This window comes from Hyposmocoma kahamanoa, unplaced genomic scaffold, assembly GCF_003589595.1.
Source record: "Hyposmocoma kahamanoa isolate Upper Pololo Valley unplaced genomic scaffold, ASM358959v1 66, whole genome shotgun sequence".
Lineage (NCBI taxonomy): Eukaryota > Metazoa > Arthropoda > Insecta > Lepidoptera > Cosmopterigidae > Hyposmocoma > Hyposmocoma kahamanoa.
In genome coordinates, this window is record NW_020653854.1 from 15123582 (window position 1) to 15143029 (window position 19448).

A 19448-nucleotide genomic window follows, 5' to 3' on the forward strand; every position below is an offset into this window, starting at 1 on the left:
TATTTTTTCCCGTTTCGATTCTGCAAAAAACACCAACTACTCGAGGTGAAGTTGCCAAAGCAGATTCAGATGAAAAATACACAAAAAAACCGTTGGATTGCTTCTTATGATCTCGCGGGGTCTCTACTGGTTTTATCGTTCCAGAAATATATCCCATATCGTGTAATTCCTGAATCCACGTACTCGCCTTATATTATTTACGTCTTTTGAATACAGATAACGTAAGATTGTCTCATGTAAAAGTTTCATCATTATAGGCTAATCTTTTTTTGATCAAATGTTCTGGTAAATCTTTTTTTTATATAATAATATCAGGTGATTCTTAGCGTGGCACGAATTTTCATTCATAAATTTAAAATTTCAGGGTCTGAACTGTAAGCAGATATTTCCGTTCGGACACAAAGTGACAGACAGCTCTTTGTTCATCTAAGCGTCTTTAATTTTGTTTTCAGCGTCCTCATTTTCCTTTTACAGATGGTTCTCAATGTAGAATCACTTTCAAAGTTTTGGTCAAGTTTAGCTATTATATTTGGGCAAAATTTTTGTGTTCAAGTTAAGATTGCTTTGCTTGTTACGATTCTGGTACGTATATATACAGTTATAAAAATAGTTAGCTATGAATTCGGTTTCAATATTTTATTATGGTTTTCCTGGTATTAATATTGGTATTCCTGGGAAATTTTGAACGTGTTAAAAATGTTTGGGTATAATACAATACTGCCAACATGAGTGAGAATATGATGGCGAATAAAATGTTTATATTAGTGGTGACAATTATGTTCCGCAGGCTCACTGAATGAATAACAATGCTAATATAATAAATTTAAATATTAATCTCCATTGTTTCAGGCTACTTCTGGCATATAACAGACTTCCACTACGATCCTCTCTACACGTCACAGGGCGACACTAGAAGACGTAGGTACAAAATGTTAATTTATATTATCAATTTTATTAACAAGTCAAATCCATTTCAAGTAGATACTTGAAAAAAGCAGACGGAATTAGTACAGAGGGTGTTTGTTATTCATAGGAACTTAAAGCGGTTGCCTGGAAGACATTTATATCACGTCAGTGAACTAAATATTTGATACATGCAATCTTTGTGTGTTAAAACAGGTTTAACAAAAAATGGATGTGAAATAGTTTCGAAATTTCAATTTAATCATCTGAAAGGTCAATAATTTTCTATTTTGGAAAGTTTGAACCATGTTGGCCCCGCCTTTCTTCGCCCACTCTGTCTTTCACAGCAAAAGCACTCAGATCTTAGTCAATTAAACCGTAAGCTGCACTAAACCTCAATTTGTCCACAAGCAATTTGGAATTAATAGCTGTGATTAAATTGTTTATGATTAAAACATTATGAGCTACTAAAAATCAAAACTGAAGTAGAAAGCAACAAAGACAAACACTGTTATAGTTCCTCTATTTACTATCTACTTCCGATATTTTTGTTGTAATTTATTAACACATACGATTTCATTCAGCTTTAATAAGCAAACAACTTATTGCAATTAAGTTACAGGTACAATAAATTATGCTAAGGCCAATTAGAGATTTTCCAGACTTATATTTTAGCCGTAATTAATGGAATACATAAATACGTTATGGTATGATAAACAGTAATAGGAATAAGTGGTGCATGTTCATCTGAAACAAGAGCAAGTAGTTTTAAGAGAGGAACACAATTTTCAGTCTGTTATCCTACCTTATCAGCATCATAATATTCAGCCCACATCAACCCATTGTTGGGTGTAGGCACAGAACAATAAATACAGTGAAAGTGGTTACTTAGCGTCTGACGCGTGCCAACTATAGGTATCGAAAGACCCATCTGAGCTCAGTCCGCCATTTTCGCTTTGCATGGTATGGTTGTGACATTCTTTCGTGCAAATCCTAGAAAAATGCCAAAACAGCACATATTTTGAAGTGCAAAAATGATAACCGCACCAAAAATATTACCGGTGGTGGTATTTCATATCATCAGAAAGTCTTATTTTAATAATTTTCAAATTTTCGTTACAAGAAACGAAAGTAATGATGCACGGTTTGCTAGAAGACGTTGGTTCGAATCCGGCTGGATCGAAGGAATTTTTTCTAAGTGTTAGATCTTTGTATTAATAATTAAGATAAAATTATAAACATTTTTGATTAAGATTCTTATTTTTAATTCTAAAAATGTAAACGTTTCCCCACATGTATATTCAACGCGATCAGCGAATGATATCAATATGATCACACTAAGTGAGTATGTCCTCGATTAGGATTGATAAGCGAACCAAACAGCCCGTTGTTCTCTGACAGTACAACCTGCGAACGTACCTATCGCGGGTTGTACTGTCAGAGAACATCGGGCTTGCGTCAGAGCCGTGGCCAGCGGCGCGGGGCCACCGCACCCTCGTCACTCCAACGTGTACGCGCGGGCACCAGAAGATCCACCTTAGATTTTATAATATCATTATCCACCTTATGATGGAACGCGGAAATGAAATGAGCCAGAAGAAGCATCTATTGCCTATGAGATAAAGTAATCTAACTCCACCACTAATCTTGACATGTGTACATTTTTATATACGGAAACTACTCATTGATTGAACGAGTTTGACACGGGCCACATCTCAAGATCTGAAGTGATAAACTAGAAAAATTATGCCCTGAATATTTTGTCTATTGCTAATTACAACACTCAGTGAGGAAACGAGCTATGTAAGTGCTGTTATATTAGAGTGCTTTCGCTAAACGTACGAGTAAAGTCAATGAAGATCTTAAAACGCTCTTTCTGCAATGACAAGATCTTTTAATTCACGTCATTTGTAAAGTACGCTGAGTGGAGCTGGAGCTGAAGTCTTTTCAAATATGATTGGATTGGTGGAAGGAAAATCTTTTTAATCCTGTGAAATACGTTCCGACATCCAATACAAAGCTCGATGAAATTCAACCGGAGAATTTGAACACTTGTCGAAACCTTTGTTAAAGGTACGTTCTCCTTTGAACGGAATGGACAGATGCTATTTATAAATTTTAATTGAAGCTTACTTCACACCGTATCTTCAAAAAAGTTTCTTTCTTTTTGCTTTTCCAAAAAACCAAACCACTTTCGATAAAAAAATTACAATTTTGTACGCATTTTTCTGTTTCGCAACACGCAAGAAACAATTTAAATAATCAATTGTGTATGTGTTTATGTCGATATTTCCGTGAGGTAACAAAAATTGTTCATTGCTTTTAAAGCGGTTGCTTTAGCATTAGTTTTCTCAAGCGCTTCATTTCTTTGACTCTCTGGGTAGCATTGGCTTTCACCCAGATTACTTCACATTATCCACAGACCTTGTGGAGTAACGAAATTGTGACACGTATAACAACGTCGTTGGTAGCCTTGGACGCAATAGATGATTATAATCGATTAGTAAATTAACTGATTATTGTGTAATTACTATATTATTTTTATTTAATACATGTGATAATTGTGGTTATCAATAACTGATAGGAAGAATTAGGTACCTTTAACTTATGTTTAAATTTTAAACAATAAACTTAATTGTCACATACTTCGCGAAACGTTTTTGTTGTGCACTCTATCTTCTACCGCTTATCTTCACGACATTCAATGTGCAAAATTTATTACAATCCGTACAGATAATAATTTTTTAATCCTATCTGTCAATGTTTCAAAACTTTTTTCATCATAACATCGTTTCGGATCGTATATTTTTTGTTAGTAATCAGCAGCAAAGTTGAAAAAAGAAACTATTGATCTAATTAATTCAATTAAGTAATCAAATGGAATCTTGTTCCTCAATTGGCTATCACTAAACCATCTATGGTCGTATAGAGACCGGTTTCTTTACATTTTTTCTTTCTTTTTTGACACTGTCTATATTAATACAAATATTTATACATAATATAGATACGTTTAGTAAATAATATTTTTATAAAAGAATAATTAACATAAATAATAAAAAATTTCAAGGTTGTAGTAAATGGAATAGGGTTACAATTAGTTTAATATTTTTATGTTTTTGTTATTTGCTATGGCTTACAGGGTCCATAGTGATCTAAATTTATGCTGTTACCTTGTATACAACATTAAGGTACCTAATGAGACAGGCGCATTAAGCAGATAAGACATTTTTCATGTTCTAATATTATCTTAGATGATTTTGAAGATTATGTTATGTACTATGAAATGTACTGTGTACTGTTTGTATACGTAATAGAAAGATTTGAAATTATGCTAATATTGTACATCAGAGACATGTTACTTTTAGTCATCGAACTTTCTTCACCTTTTTTACTTTATCTCTTGAATAAAGAATTACAATATCCTTTACGTTAATGGATGCTTAGAAAAGGTTAAGCTTGAATTTTTCTGTTTGTTGGAATTACAGTCTATTAGATGTTACATCTGATTAGGACGCGGGGAACTGATCCTAATAACACAGAACGAACAATTTACTGATTTGGTTTATAAGGTTTCATTTTACATGAAGTTCAACAAAAGTGGTCGCAACTACAGTGGAAAATAAATATTTTTTACTTATAATTACGAAACATAAATTATGTCAGATAAAAATACAAAGACGGGTAATAAGGAAGAAGATTCTGAAATTATAATTATGTATGTATCTTGCTAACATAATTACTTTCACACATAAACTCTGTTAATATAATTTTAGAAAACACACAAAGCTGTAATTTTGATATTTGTCGAAATTGGATTTTCTTTCTTTTTTTTTTTGAGATTTTTTAAGGTTACCCGAACATGTAGCAAGATTGACTAGAGGAGGTTACGTCGCCAAGAGCCTACCTCTTAATAATGTTGATGATGAGTTGCCCTATGTCTTTGCTCGTCACAGTTTTTTAATTTAGTACTTGTAAATTACGGCTTTAACTGTGGTCACTTAATAAATAAATCAAATCAAATATGAAAACAATTTAGGACATGCATCCATCTTACTTTACTTTTATAATGATTATTATTATTGTCAGCTATTATACTTTTTGTGAACTAAATACATAATGTGATTTGTTCGTTAAACGATTTACTCGATGTAATATAGAAATATTATTTTAAATCAATTGTACTCGATTCAACATATCGATTAAAAACTACTGTGGTAGGACTCTTCTTGATTGGAATTTGTACTGATCAGTAAGATTAATACGAAATAAAAAGAGTTAAGACTTGATTAGTGTTTCCTTGATAGGAATAATCTCAGAGGTCCTAGCAGTGATATATTTAGTTAACAGTCAGAATGCCAAGGTAGCCAACGCCAGTTACTGGATATAAGGTCCTACAATTTCAGTTATTTTTGTTGATTTAGATTTTGTGAGATTTCAAAGTGTGACAATAAACGTTATTAACTATTATTTTACAATGATTTATCTTCAGAGTGTTTAGTGATTCATAGTAATTTCGAGTATTAAGTGATTTATTTGACATTTCAATTATAATTTCATAATTAACGTAATTCTTTGCTTATTTTATATTTGAATCAATTTGATACTGTATTTTGTGTGAATATATCGTAGCAACTATTGTATAAATCTTTAGAAATCACATGTAGAAAGGTTAATGTTCGAAATTATATTTATATTTTCGTTTTGCATTTTTAAACGATGTACCCATCGTCATTCGCGCCGTAAACGCCGTAATTGTGGAGGCAGTGATAGGAATGATGACTCAACGTAAACGCAATAAAAAGAAGAACATTAGTATAGTGCATAACGAGATAAGCGAAACTCCTCAGTTTTCGACTTGCGAATGGACAACTGAGATTGTGGAACACACTCTGGTCGCACAATTGCCTTTGGCGAATAATAAGAATTTAAGTCAGTCATCACTATGTAGGAAAGAGGTTCCTCTGTTCGTGGTCGTAGGAAACAGGCCGGAAACTCCGCAAATGAACTCTTGTATCTCCCACAATGAAACTCAATTAGATACAAGTACCTCAAACACAAACGAAACTTTAGTGCCAAGCGCTAACAATCCCCTGATGTCTGCAAATTTTCGGGGACATAATATTTTTCCTGTGCCATTTAGTATTGTACCTGAACTTGATCCAAGTGATAACAAACTATCGAAAACTGAATCAATAAAGTAAACGAATGCGCACAAATATATTCGTGGAACGATCGTCAGATTTGTCATTATTCTTTGCCGAATTTGAGTGGACTAGCAAAGAAATGGTATCAGGGGCTGCCATATGTCCTTTTTACGTGGTCAGAATGGGAACAAAAATTGTAAATGACTTTTCCATCTAATGAAAATTACGGAGATCTTCTCACGTCAATCAAAACAAAAGATTGTGGTCGAAAGTTTAACGTAACTACTCGCGAAGAACAGGTCGGGTCCAACGACAATAGTAATTCGAATACGAAGGCAGTGCTTTATGTCAAAGATCAAAATAATGTAAATTGCAAATATTATTAGCAGATTAAGATTAAAGGCATGGTTAGGGAGGCATATATAGACTTGGGAAGTCGCCGTGCGTTGATGCGTGAAAGTGATGCGAAACAAGTTCTTGGAAATTGGGATGTTTGCGCACTACCCGTCCTTAGGGGGTCTTCTTAATCTTGCACTGGCATATATGGACGACCTTTTAGTCGCTTGGCCTAGAATTGAAGAAGGTCTTCAAAAACTTGAGAAGATACTTCAATTGATACGTTCAGCTAACCTCACATTAAACTTCAAAAAGTGCAGCTTCTTTCAAAAGCACATCAATTATCTTAGATATGAGATCAGCGCCGAAGGAGTTAGACCAGATTTAGGGAAAATCAAGGCAGTAGAAGAGATTCCGTTACCTAAGAACGTACACGAGGTTCATGCAAGAATATGATTTTACGGTGGAACATCGTGATGGTGCAAAAATAGGTCTTGTGGATGCTCTATCTCGTAATCCAGTTCAAACAACTTCTGACGACTTAAGAGATTTAGTAGAAATTTTTAAAGTTGATGATGATGCTTGGTTATAAACGATTCCAGAACAGGGCTCTGAATTGAGAAGAATCGTAGCCATCTTAGATGATCCAGACACAAAAGATATTGTTGAGATCCACGAAAATTATACGGTAAAGAATGGAAGATTGTACAGAAGAATTCACAAGAATGGAATCGTTAATTTGAATTGGGTAGTGCCAAAGTTCGTCAGATGGTTCGCATGAACCATGATGATGCAGGGCACCTAGAATTCGATAAAACTTACGAAAAGATTAGTCAAGTTTACTGGTTCAAGAAAATGCGACGTTTTATTAAAAAAATACTGTCAGTCCTGTTTAAATTACGCTTACGGTACACTGCCTTCCGGGCCCAAGGAAGGTTTTCTCCATCCTATACCGAAGGTTGAAAAACCTTTCGACATTCTTCATGCTGATCAATGTGGGCCGTTTCCGTTGAGCAAGAAGAAGACTTGTCACATACTGTGCATAATAGATGCGTTTACTAAATTTATTTATATCAGACCTGTAAAAAATGTAAAAACCAGTACAACAATTCAAGTTTTTATAGATTATTTTGCAATCTTTGGCGTATCACGACACAGATCGAGGAACTAGTTTTACTAGTAAGAAGTTCTCTAATTTCATAGCTGAAAGAGAAATTAAGCATTGAACGCAGTGGCCACACCAAGGGCCAATGGCCAAGTAGAGCGCTTTAATCGCTCCATTGTGATGCATTGACCACTGCGAATCATAATAAGCCGGAAAATGTATGGGACGTTGCTGTTCCTTAGATTCAGTGGTCGATTAATAATACTATTAATAAAACAACCGGACATACGCCAGCTGAGATGTTGTTTGGCCTCAGGACTATCGGAAGTTCCGATGGAGTCATGAACCCAGTTATTGCTGATTGGCAAGATCTTCAAGACCCTGGTGAAGTACGTTCTCATGTGGGATATAGGATTGCAGAAAGTCAGTTTTAAGAAAAGGAACGTTTTGATAAGAACCGTAAAATCCCAAAGCAATATGATGTCGGAGACTTAGTTCGCGTTGAAAAGGATATTAGAACAGAACAGGGACATAGTAGAAAATTGTTACCAAAGTGCAGTGCACCCTACAGAATTTCTAAAGTTCTTGGCAATGACCGTTACGAAATTGAAGATACCGCTATAACCAAGCAAGATGGTAGTAAGATATATAGAAACGTATACTCTATCGACAAAATTCATCCCTGGTTTAGGCAATGAAAATACTTACATTATATTGTTATGAACTGTAAGTTTACAATTTGTACATTAATACTTACTTACACATAATTTACAACATGAAATGTTAAAACTATTGGATCTACTTACCTACCTAAGGTATTTAATAGTCTCATAATTATTATTACTTCACGATTTCTCGATTGAAGTGTTGTTAATTAATGAGAAAGAAAATAATGTTATCTAGAGAACAGTGATCTAATGAATGAAAAAAAAAGTGACAGAATAACAACATACATGCCTTGAGTAATATACTTACAAGTGTTATTTTATAATAATAACGCAAGATGTAAGATGAGCATGTGAGAAATATAATGATTAAACGAATGAAAAGTTAATATTGTTTATATAAAAGTGAGCCGTCACAAGTAGAGACTCGTGAACGAAGTAGTTTGATGTAAGTAAGTAATTTAGTTATAAGAGTGAGTCGTCACAAGGAGAGACTTGTGAACGGTACAGATGTAATTAATTAATTAATTTAAATATAAAAGTGAGTCGTCACAAGTAAAGAGTTGTGAACGGTGTAGATGTAAGTTAGTGATTTAGTTATACGAGTGAGTCGTCACAAGTAGAGATTTGTGAACGATGTAGATGTGAGAAAATTATTTAGTTATAAGAGTGAGTTATTACAAGTAGATAATTGTGAACGTAAGTAAAGTAGGCGTAAGTGTGATTGTCTCATTTTCATATAATTCAGTAAATATTACATAGGCATTGATTTTTTTTTCTATTTATTCGTTTTGTTTATATACTTATACTCAATTGAATCGCGAGGTCGCGTTCTTAGTCAGGATTAGCCGAGTGTTAGCTATACTTATGGTGAACTAAATACATAATGTAATTTGGTCGTTGAACGATTTGCTCGATGTAATATAGAAATATTATTATAAATCAATTACACTCGATTCAGTACATCGATTAAAAACTACTTCTTTGTATTCTCTGTGGTAGGACACATCTTGATTCGAATTTGTACTGGTCAGTAAGATTAATACGAAATAAAAAGAGTTAAGACTTGATTAGTGTTTCCTTGATAGAAATAATCTCCTAGAGATTCTAGGAGTGATATATGTCGTTAACATTATGTTTTGTATAAATTAATATTCATTCGAGTCTAGTGCTCATGAAAAAGAACTCTGCATGCAATGAGACTCAGGAAGCTGTTGTTATTGCCACAGAATGACATTCTCAAATAGTGAAATAAGTCAGCGGCATAAATACGTTGTGGTGAAATAGGTCCTCTTTAGTCGTAATCTGACACTGACGATGATCGGCATAATTTTTATATTATTCTTATAAAACTCACATTGGTACAAGCCTAGTGGCCGCCATAAAGGAAATAATAAATTTTGTGTAGTATAACCGTAAATATATTACGCATAATTTAACATTATTTATTACGAATAACCGCATAGAAATAAACTTTCACGTGCTGCTGCATTACAGTCACTTGTATTTGGCATCCCATTTAGATAGATATTCTTGGAGTTAGGAGCTCCTCGTATCATTAGTCTACCTGTCTGCCTGTCTGTCTTTTAAACGTCCTCTACCATTAGTTAGACGCTTGAAATATGTTTGTAACACCCTTTCTACTCATAGATATTCGTATTGTGAGTGAAAAAGTACAATATTATAGCCCGAAATGATCATATTTTATTGATTTAACCTTTGACTTCATGGAGATCATGAGAAGCATTTTGTGTTCAAGTCTGTTTTACCCGACTGTGTCAGAAGGAGGGTTATGTTTTTCGAGTGTATGTATGTTATGTCTATTTCTTTTTACGCTGTACAGCCTAAATGGCTGTACAGCCTGGATTGATGGATTTTGACATATGAGGTGTAGTTAGATTCGTCTTGATTGTGGGAATGTCATATTGGCTATAATAAAAAAGTAATGAAAGTAGTGGTTAGGGGTATAATTTATTTGTTATGTTATTATATAAATATATATAGATAAAAAAAGATATATCAAATTAATGTATCACGAAATTGTAGGTCTTAAAAGTTCTACAAAATAGTCCAAGAAGCAACTATCTCTTAAGCAAAACGAAGTTTTTATCGTTCAAAATTTAATATTATAACATTACGTTCCTTAAAAAGATATTTCAAAGTGATTTTCAGTTGTTTTTTATGCAGCCCAGTTTTATATATAACTTTTTTCTGTCCAGCTAAATATTTTTGCAGTCGGGTTTTTGTTTTTTTAATAAATTGCTTGACTTGTTTAATGTTAAAAAGGTTTATAGTGCCACTATTAGTTTGGTAAAAGCTCTCCCGTTTGACGCAGAATGTCGAAAAGCAGACGAACGAGGCAGCTCCGGCCACCACAGAGCTCTGGGGCAGTTCGGGGACTACTCCTGCGACGGGTCATTGGCCCTCATCGAGTCGGCTGCTCGATATATGCGTACGCGGCATCCCGAAAACGTCGAGTTCGTGTTATGGACAGGGTATGTTGGCTTTGTTATTGTCTTATATTTGCTCCTATAAAATATTTAAAAAGTTATTAATGCAGATATATCGACTTCTTAGGTTTTCGCGATTGTTACGCATTGGCAATGATACTACTTATTTCGATCTAAATCACATATATGGAGTACCTACTCATATATGTAGAGTTCGTTCAGGGAAGTACTGTCACCTTACCTATTTCAACCGCTAAGCAGTAATGTGCGCGTTATTGCGTTTCAGTTTTGAACGGTAAGGGTACTGGTGAAATTACTGGCACATAAGGCTTTTCAACTAACGTTTCATGGTAACGGACGCAGTGGCAGTTTTCCATAGATTTTTGCGATTTAAAGCTTTGAGCTGCATTGAAACTGTTACAGGCGTGTCGCTTACCATCAGGCTAAAAACTTGTATATAGTTTTTAAAACAAAACCATGTGTCGGGCACTTTACAAGCCCCACAGTCACGGCTGACTGATGAGACTACGGGATCATGAGAGTTTCATTTCCAATTGAAAGTACACAATGTTCTACAATCTTAAAAAAATCCATACAGAATTGTTTTAGCTATGTCGCCAATTTACACTTTGGGTGGAAAAACGTGTGAATTTTTAAAAGCCATACAAAATATACAACCCTTTCTATATCGAGTTCTTAGGTTTTCGCGATTGTTACACATAGGAAATGAAACTATTTTTCAGTCAATCGTGGCCAAGGAATCTGTAAAAGGCTCGAAACATTGGTTTATTTGACAAAACAAATATATGCTATTTAAATCAGGAAAAATAGTTTCATTTCCTGTAACCCTTTCTATGATTTTGTATTGATTCCGGCGAGTAATTAAAATTCTGTGTTTCTGTAGTGACATCCTGTCATCCCGTTTTCCGGGAAACGAGGATGACAAGTACCAAGCTATAAGCAACATGACGGATCTCCTTCGAGGAACGTTCACGTCACATTTTGTATTCCCGGTGCTGGGACATTCCGACCCGTCGCCGTCGGAACAATTAACAAATTTGTGGATGAAATGGTTGCCGCTAGAGGCACTGCAAACATTTCAAAATGGTAAGATAATTTTTATTAAGTGTACACTCGTCTTTGCTTGGCGAATAAACTATTTCCTTCCACCAGGAAAAAAGTCTATCGTTTTTTACTGCTTACATCATCTGTTCTATGTACAGTCATTGGCCTAAGATACTTAAACACCGAGCCGACCTTTTGGTTCTGAGAGCCTTCTTATGCATTCAACAGAAAAGTGTTAAGAAATGCTTTTTGTTTGAAATGTGTACTTATGTAATGTACGAGTGACTAAAGATCAGATTGGCTTAAAAAGTTTCTTAAAACATCAATGATGCAATAATAAAGTTATATCGAAATAAATTTCACGGCTCACAGGTTAAGAGTTAAGTTTGATTGTCACCTATCTTCACACTGGTTTACACAGAACCAAATAGTCGGTTGGGGGATCAGGTATCTTCGGGCGTTGACTGTACCTTCATTCGCTTACAATATGAAATAGTGGTATTATTATATTTCGTTTTTATTTGTTGTAATTACACCAAAACACATTTCGTCATTGGGACATGCCCATTGTCTATTGTCATTGCGAAAACGTCTTAAAGACAATGATGTAGCCAGAATAATTGTAACTGACTTTTAAATAATATTCGTCTGGTGTAATAAAAATCCAATAAATTTGCTTGACATTGTAAGATTGCTGATATTTCTTCCTTCTTTATTCGTAATTGACACAATGTCTCTAACTGACGACTGAGTAATAAAGATGTCCTATCCTATTACCAACACGGACAAAGTCATCGTTACGATTAAGCTTTAGTAAGTGTAAAGCGCGAATTTCGTGAAAATGTTTTATTTATCTTTCGTTCTGGCACCTTTATTATATAACCATCTTTATTATATCCATAAAAAGAACACTCATCATGTATATAAATTTGTCTCAGCGCAAGTGCGGCTGCTTTCTGAGTCTGTATTTATAATATTTATTTTTTACACTTCTATAGATTCCGAGTAAAGATACCAAACAAACGCGAGAATATTTGTTTTAAAATTACCGTAAAACTCTCTGCGCATCTTAATTAGAAATTACAGTTCTCAATATTGTACACAGGTGGTTACTACACAATAGAACAGACGCAAAGCAAGCTACGGATAGTGGCGCTTAACACCAACCTATTCGGGGCCCGGGAGTCGCAAAACGTAAACACTGACAAGCAGTGGCAGTGGCTGGACGAGGTGCTCCAGAAGGCCACCAGTAACAAGGAGATGGTAAGACGATAAGCTATAGATTTTATAATGCTCCATTTTCCAATTAGGTTACACTAACAATCAGCTCTATATATAATACAAAATTTAATCATTACCATGGAGATTAATACAGTTTAATTTAGACTTGGTAGTTAGTTACTGTTGCTACCTGTCATGGTGGCATTCACAAGGCTGTTTATATTTGCGAATTTGATATATTTGGCAAACAATCAACATGTGTAGATAGCATGTGTGACAAAGTATTCGCCTTGTCTGCCTATTCGACAAATACAGCAAAACCAAACTCGCGTTACCTCGCGCTGGCTGGTTTCTGCACGCATATTAAAGGAGCCAAATAGGCAAATACGCAAGGGAACCATCCACACTATTGTCATATTCATATTTTAACTCCTTGTTTGGCTCCATTTGTAGGTGGTCATATGTATCAGTGTTTACATGTTTGTCTGTACGCCAAATATTTTTCCAAGTACGTATATATATCAAACACTTAATAGCGAATACAAGTACAAGTTGCCATTTGAAGTGCTGCCATTAAGGTGCTTTTAAGGTGAAATTGATCATTAACACATTCTGTTATAGGTATAAACATTACATAATATTTGCTTTTTAAAATTAATGTATAACATTTTGTAACAATATTTCATGCCGAATATCTTGTGTGCACAGAAAAAAATATGATTGAAATAAACAAGATATTCTATATTATTTGATTTTAAAGTCGGGAATTTTTTTTGGAACCTTCGGACGTTTTGCAATGTCGTGGTCTCGAAGAGATCCCATGTCATGGACATTGTAACACGTCCGAAACGTCGAGATAAACAAAATATATTTTATACACGATTAAGGCAATATTATAAAATCAAATAATGTGTGAAAATCGTAAAAGTTATTGTTGACAGCAAATGGGATTTTGTACCTTACGATAATGAACCTATCGTTCACAATGATTGCAGTACGATATTTATTGATTGTTTGATATTTTGTAATTGATTATATCTTGGTAGACTCTCTGGATTAAAGTAAATTTTTTCAGTGTGAATTTCAAAAAAAGGGTTAATGAAATTTAACGGTAAATAAGCTATGTTATAGTGTGGTTTATCCTTTAGTACAGAAATGTCCAATTTACTTAGGTTATCCAAAGACAGTATCTAATACAGGTTCAACTGAATCGTCCTTCGCTGTAATAATTACTACCCATCGCTATCCTTTGAATTACTGCCCGCGAACATTGAATTTCGGCATGAGAAAGGGATCAATTAATTCGCAATGGCTTACAAGGACCTAAATAGCATGTATGCTGCTGTATATAGAATAATGGGCGTCGTCTGGTGACAGCTTAATGCAATGTATTTTCGAGAAAATTGAAATATTGTAAGATTTGATGAATTCTATACATATTTTATACTGTCGCCTGGATGACAGACAGTGCATAGCACATTAACTGACTGTTCTGTGAGCGCACTCTATGTATACGGAGCTTCATCTATCTTAAATATTATCTAATTAAATTCAATGACATACATAGAGAAGGCATGCGATAGAAAGAAATGTAGTAGATAGGTAGAAAGATAAATAGAGTAATACTTTCTGTAAAAGCTAAAGTTCAATATGTGGCTGCTATTGAAAACTATTACAGAACTGAATTTAAAATTAACGTAAGGAACAATACTAGGCGAGCCCGTGAAAATAAATATGTATGTCCAAAAGTAAAGAACTATTAAGGTTAAAGAACAAACAGACATGTTTTGCCAGTTGTATTTAACAAATTAGATTTTTTGACAGGCAAAAAATTGTTTTGCAAATTCACTTCGACGAAAAAATTAAAATTTGATACTTCCTGAAAGCATGTAAATTTAGTTAAAGTCTGCACTGGATTTGATAAATGTACGTGTGCTCCTACTAGGTATACTATAGTTTTGTGATTTTGAGTGCAACCTCGCCAACAAACAGCTTTCACAGCTTGACGAGAAATTGTAATATGTTTTTTGGTATGCCTTTTGTATGAAATAAAATAAATAACATTATATAGATTCCTATATTACTTACGTAACTTTAATGTGTGCAAAATTGCAGCTGGTTTGTTCATCAAGTATGTTGTTTAGATTTACTCAGGTAATCTCAGAACTTGATGTAGAGATGTTAAAATTTATTTTATAAATTTGTTGCCGTCTAGACCTAGACCTGGGTGACCCAACAGTTTACACTATGGTAGCTGGATGAGAATTTATATAGGACCTATTTAGGATATGAAATCCGGTCTGGGTGTTTTAGGTAGTACATCGGAGCGAATTCCGTTGCACTGGTACTTCCTACCACAAGGAATGCCCTAGTCTGGTCTGAGATCAGGTGATTGGAGTGATCGTCTGGCACATTAAAGAAAATAGGTCATATCTTTCGATCTGACAGGTAATTTGCATTCATAAATAAATGTTTCCGTCCTTCACTCGTTACATAGTTGACCACTAAAGCCCGGGCATGACCCCGCATGGCGTTTTCCATTATTTCATAAAGTAAATCTTTTGTATAAGCAGAGTTATTTCACATCACGTGACTGATGCTATCAGCAGTTACATCTGGCAGGATACTTTGCGGGTAATTGTTGAAGTGTGAAATTGAACTAGTCGGTATAATAGAGGTAATTTCTCGTTATATGTTACAAAGGACTAATGCTCGGACAAGCTATATTTGCCGTATTGTTTGTTATTGCTGCTCAAATTTGTCCCGTAAAGTATACAGGTATCATAATAATGGCTTCTGATAAAAAATGTAACCATCAGTGACAAACTTTTCTTTTCCTGTCATTTGGATACTACAAGCGGTAGATAAAATGAAAAAAGGTTCGCAAACTTACACTTACTTTACGGTTCGTACAAACTTAATATCAATATTCCATACATAATTTTCGTAGGCTACGTTTACTCGTGGTACGGCGGAACGTTGCGGGATGTCCGGTGCCGGTGCCGGCTTAATAAATTACAGATTAGAACCTCGTTATTCTAATCGAATACGGAATTCCACTCAAAGTAATATTTAAAGACTCTCCACTAGCCTGAGGTATTGCTTGAATGTTTAATGTGGCTCCTACAAGCCTTTTGTATAAAATGGAAATCAAACCTTTCCATTCCTTTCTATATTTACTTTTTCCAAGTTCATTAAAGATTGATAGAGAATATGTTTTCCATTGTTTTAATGAGTGGGCATCAGTCTATAACAGACTACGTTATAATTTGCAAAGGTAAGGTGGCTTTATTAGTGCCTACTTTGAAAATTGGTCCATGGGCCGTACTAAGTGTCTGTCAGACAGTAAATAAATAAAAAATGTTCACTAGTTTTGGGATCTTCGAATAGAAATATTAGTGTACTATAGCAAAAATGTTAATATGCGTTGTTCAAAACTTGTATAGATCGATTGACTTACTTGCAATGTGGCGATAAAAAGAACTAGCTCTCTCACGTTAAAATACGTCCGAAACCCCACTGAAATACCTGTCGACCTGCCAAGCATTGGCATATGGTAGCGATGGTATAGTCGGCATAAAAATAAGCCAGATTTATTTTCTATCATGTTTTTATTATCACGATATTAATATTTTTTGTTAAAATACCTATTCCACTAGTTAACCACGGTCTGGCAAACAGGTACTCGTTCGAAACCAGCCGTATCGAAGGAACTTTCTTTTGTTTGTTCAACCTATATATGTGTATACAACCTATGTATATCAATAATAATAAGCCAGGTTGTTATTTGAATAGTAAAATTATTTCAGTAACGTGTCGAGTGAGATTTTTATTGTACACATGGGAAATTAAACTGGTTCTATTATGTTATTAAATTAAGGCACTACACTGCAAACATTTCTATCTGTGTGTATCATGATCTGCCTATCGCAGTCCACTGTTGAACATAGGCTTTTCCCGATGAGCGCCTCGCCAATCAAGAATTCGTTTCCCCCAATTGTATGTATGTGTGTATTGCAAAGATTATCTAAGTTTTCAATGTAAAACCACACACCACAACAACACAATGTGTCATATAAAGCATACCTGTATAAGTATTTACGTAGTTCCTTTTAAATAATTTTCACGACACACATGTTCGTTACTCGTACAACTTTAGGGTTTATTGTCAATCAACGTCAACCTAGTCTCGATTGTAGCTTTAGCTGAATAAGATTCTTTTGCGTACGCTATAGGGCACACATGGTATTATTTCAATTTGTATTATTTCCCTTTTGTTTTTGTTTATTCCTTCTTTTTGTGCAGTGGAATTGCAATCAATCGATTCTGTTTTATTATTCTATTGTTAGTTATTATATTGTCAGTGGCAACGATACTTAGTGGGCGAGGGCGGAGTGATGTTAGGCGAAGTTGGGGGTGAGTGCGTGGTTCATATATATTTTAGTTGGGTTGTACAGTCATTATAAGTAGCAGTGTACACACGCGCTGCGACTCGTATTACAAACTTGAAATTGGTCACCTTTAAAGTATAGGCTCATACCAATGAAATCGATATCCCTTATAAAGTCAGTAAAGTACAAATTTAGTAATTCCTGAATCAATCTCTCTCTAATTACAAGTAACAATAATAATTACGTACTACACAATTATTACGTAATACACCACTTGTTAGGTTGAAAAAAGGAAGGTATCAAAGCCACGAAAGTAAAATTTGGGGATACGATTGAGAACACCCACAACAGAATCCCTTATTCGCCTTAGGACAGATTCGCTTTACGACAGATTAGCTTTATGACAGATTCGCTTTATGACAGATTCGCTTTAAGGCAAAAGTACAGACAACTCGACAATAATTAATTAAACCATTCGATTCCCGATCGGGTCAACTGTACATACCGCTACTATTAGCAGTAGAGCTCCTTGTAAAAGAGTTCGTTTCGTCTGCCAAGCGATAATGTGAGCATTGCTGCGTTCCGGTTTTAAAACGGTAAGCGCCCAGTTACACGACGCGAATGTTTTCGCAGTAAAGCTCTGAGTGGCATCGCTACCGCTATGGACAGGCGTATCGCGTATCACCATAAAAAAACTGAAGATTCGTTTCTCAAGTCAGTCCTACCGTGAATCGAACCCGGGGCCTCCTCATCTAACGACAACAGTGCTAACCGGGTCACCGAGTTCACCAAATGAGAATTTACTAGTAAAATCGTACATCAAAGAGATTCGATATACGAAATTAGATAACGATCGACTATGAATGGTTATCAAATGAATAGATATGCATTATTTGTTCTCTTACAATAGGTATTGCTAACAAAGGTATTGTCTTATATCGTAGTAGGTACTATATTGACCTGATTTATGAAGCAAAATGGATGAGGCAGGTTGGTAGTAATAATAATAACATAATAACGCACACACTCAACATAGCCCCGCACTAGGGAAACCCTGTGTCGCGGATACCATGGACACACACATAGACAACCACAAATTACACCCAAACTCACGAGAGAAATAAATGTAGGCCATACAAATATTTCTCCCGGCCCGGGAATCGAACCTGGGGCCTCTGCGTGGCAGTCCGGCATGGTAACCGTTCGGCCACGGAGGCAGTTAAATAGTTACTAGAACGTATGGAAGCGAGGTGTCGTTGCCTTAATTTCCTAGTTTACTTACAAAAACAGTATTTTACAAAGCCGTGGTTGCGTAATAATTTGATCTACCGCCTCTCAAGAGTCTGTGAAATTTACCATGACCTTTTCGGTGAAGAAAAACATCGCCATGAAACCTGCACGTCGCGAAGGTTCACAACCCTCGGAAAACGTGTGAAGTCCCCAACCTGCATTTGACCAATATGGCGGAGTATGGATTAAAGCTCTCGCCTGAGAGGAGACCCGTGCCCAGCAGTGGGACGTATAAATAGGTTGATGATGCACGGTTTACTATCACTTCAAGTGAAATTTTATTTGCTTAAAACATAGTAAACGTAGTTGTATATTACAACATATATTTTAACTGACTAGACATGTGCTTTTTGTACTTACGACTCACGTCCTGCGTGGTCGAGTAGCTTGCGTACCGGTTTTCACGGTGTCGCCATCTCTGAGGTCCTGGGATCGATTTCCGGCTGGGTCAATGTAGAAACTAACTTTTCTATATTGTCTCGGTTTGGGCGCTTGTGGTACAGTCGATGTTTTCAATGTCTATAACTCAAATGCTTTAATTACTTACTTTGAGATTTAGAGCGAACGTATATGATGTCCAATATTTATTATTATATTTTATTATTTACTTTAAATTATTGAATTATAATGATATCATTGAACATGCATAGGGAATAATTAGTTAATTACTTAATATATTGGTAAAATAGTTGTCAATGTCACACAAAATTAAATATTATACATCAGTGACGAGTGAAAATTTTCCTTGGTAAAGCCGAAGCTTTAAGTTTTTGAAAAAAAAATACTTTAACAAAAATTTTTTTCTCGTTAAAAAGGGGTATTGGTGACATTTAAACACAACACTTATTAGCACACAAGAGACCAGTTCACTTCATTTC

General features: G+C 35.0%; 1 protein-coding gene across 1 annotated transcript in view; it reads left to right on the top strand.

The window, feature by feature from the left end:
• LOC113231841 (acid sphingomyelinase-like phosphodiesterase 3a) overlaps window positions 1–19448 on the top strand; it is an 87170-nt gene that overhangs the window by 51748 nt on the left and 15974 nt on the right. The window contains exons 2-5 of the mRNA XM_026466376.1: window positions 850–918; window positions 10489–10648; window positions 11508–11710; window positions 12774–12931. Coding sequence (XP_026322161.1) covers window positions 850–918; window positions 10489–10648; window positions 11508–11710; window positions 12774–12931 — 590 coding nt within the window. The remainder of the gene's footprint in view (window positions 1–849; window positions 919–10488; window positions 10649–11507; window positions 11711–12773; window positions 12932–19448) is intronic.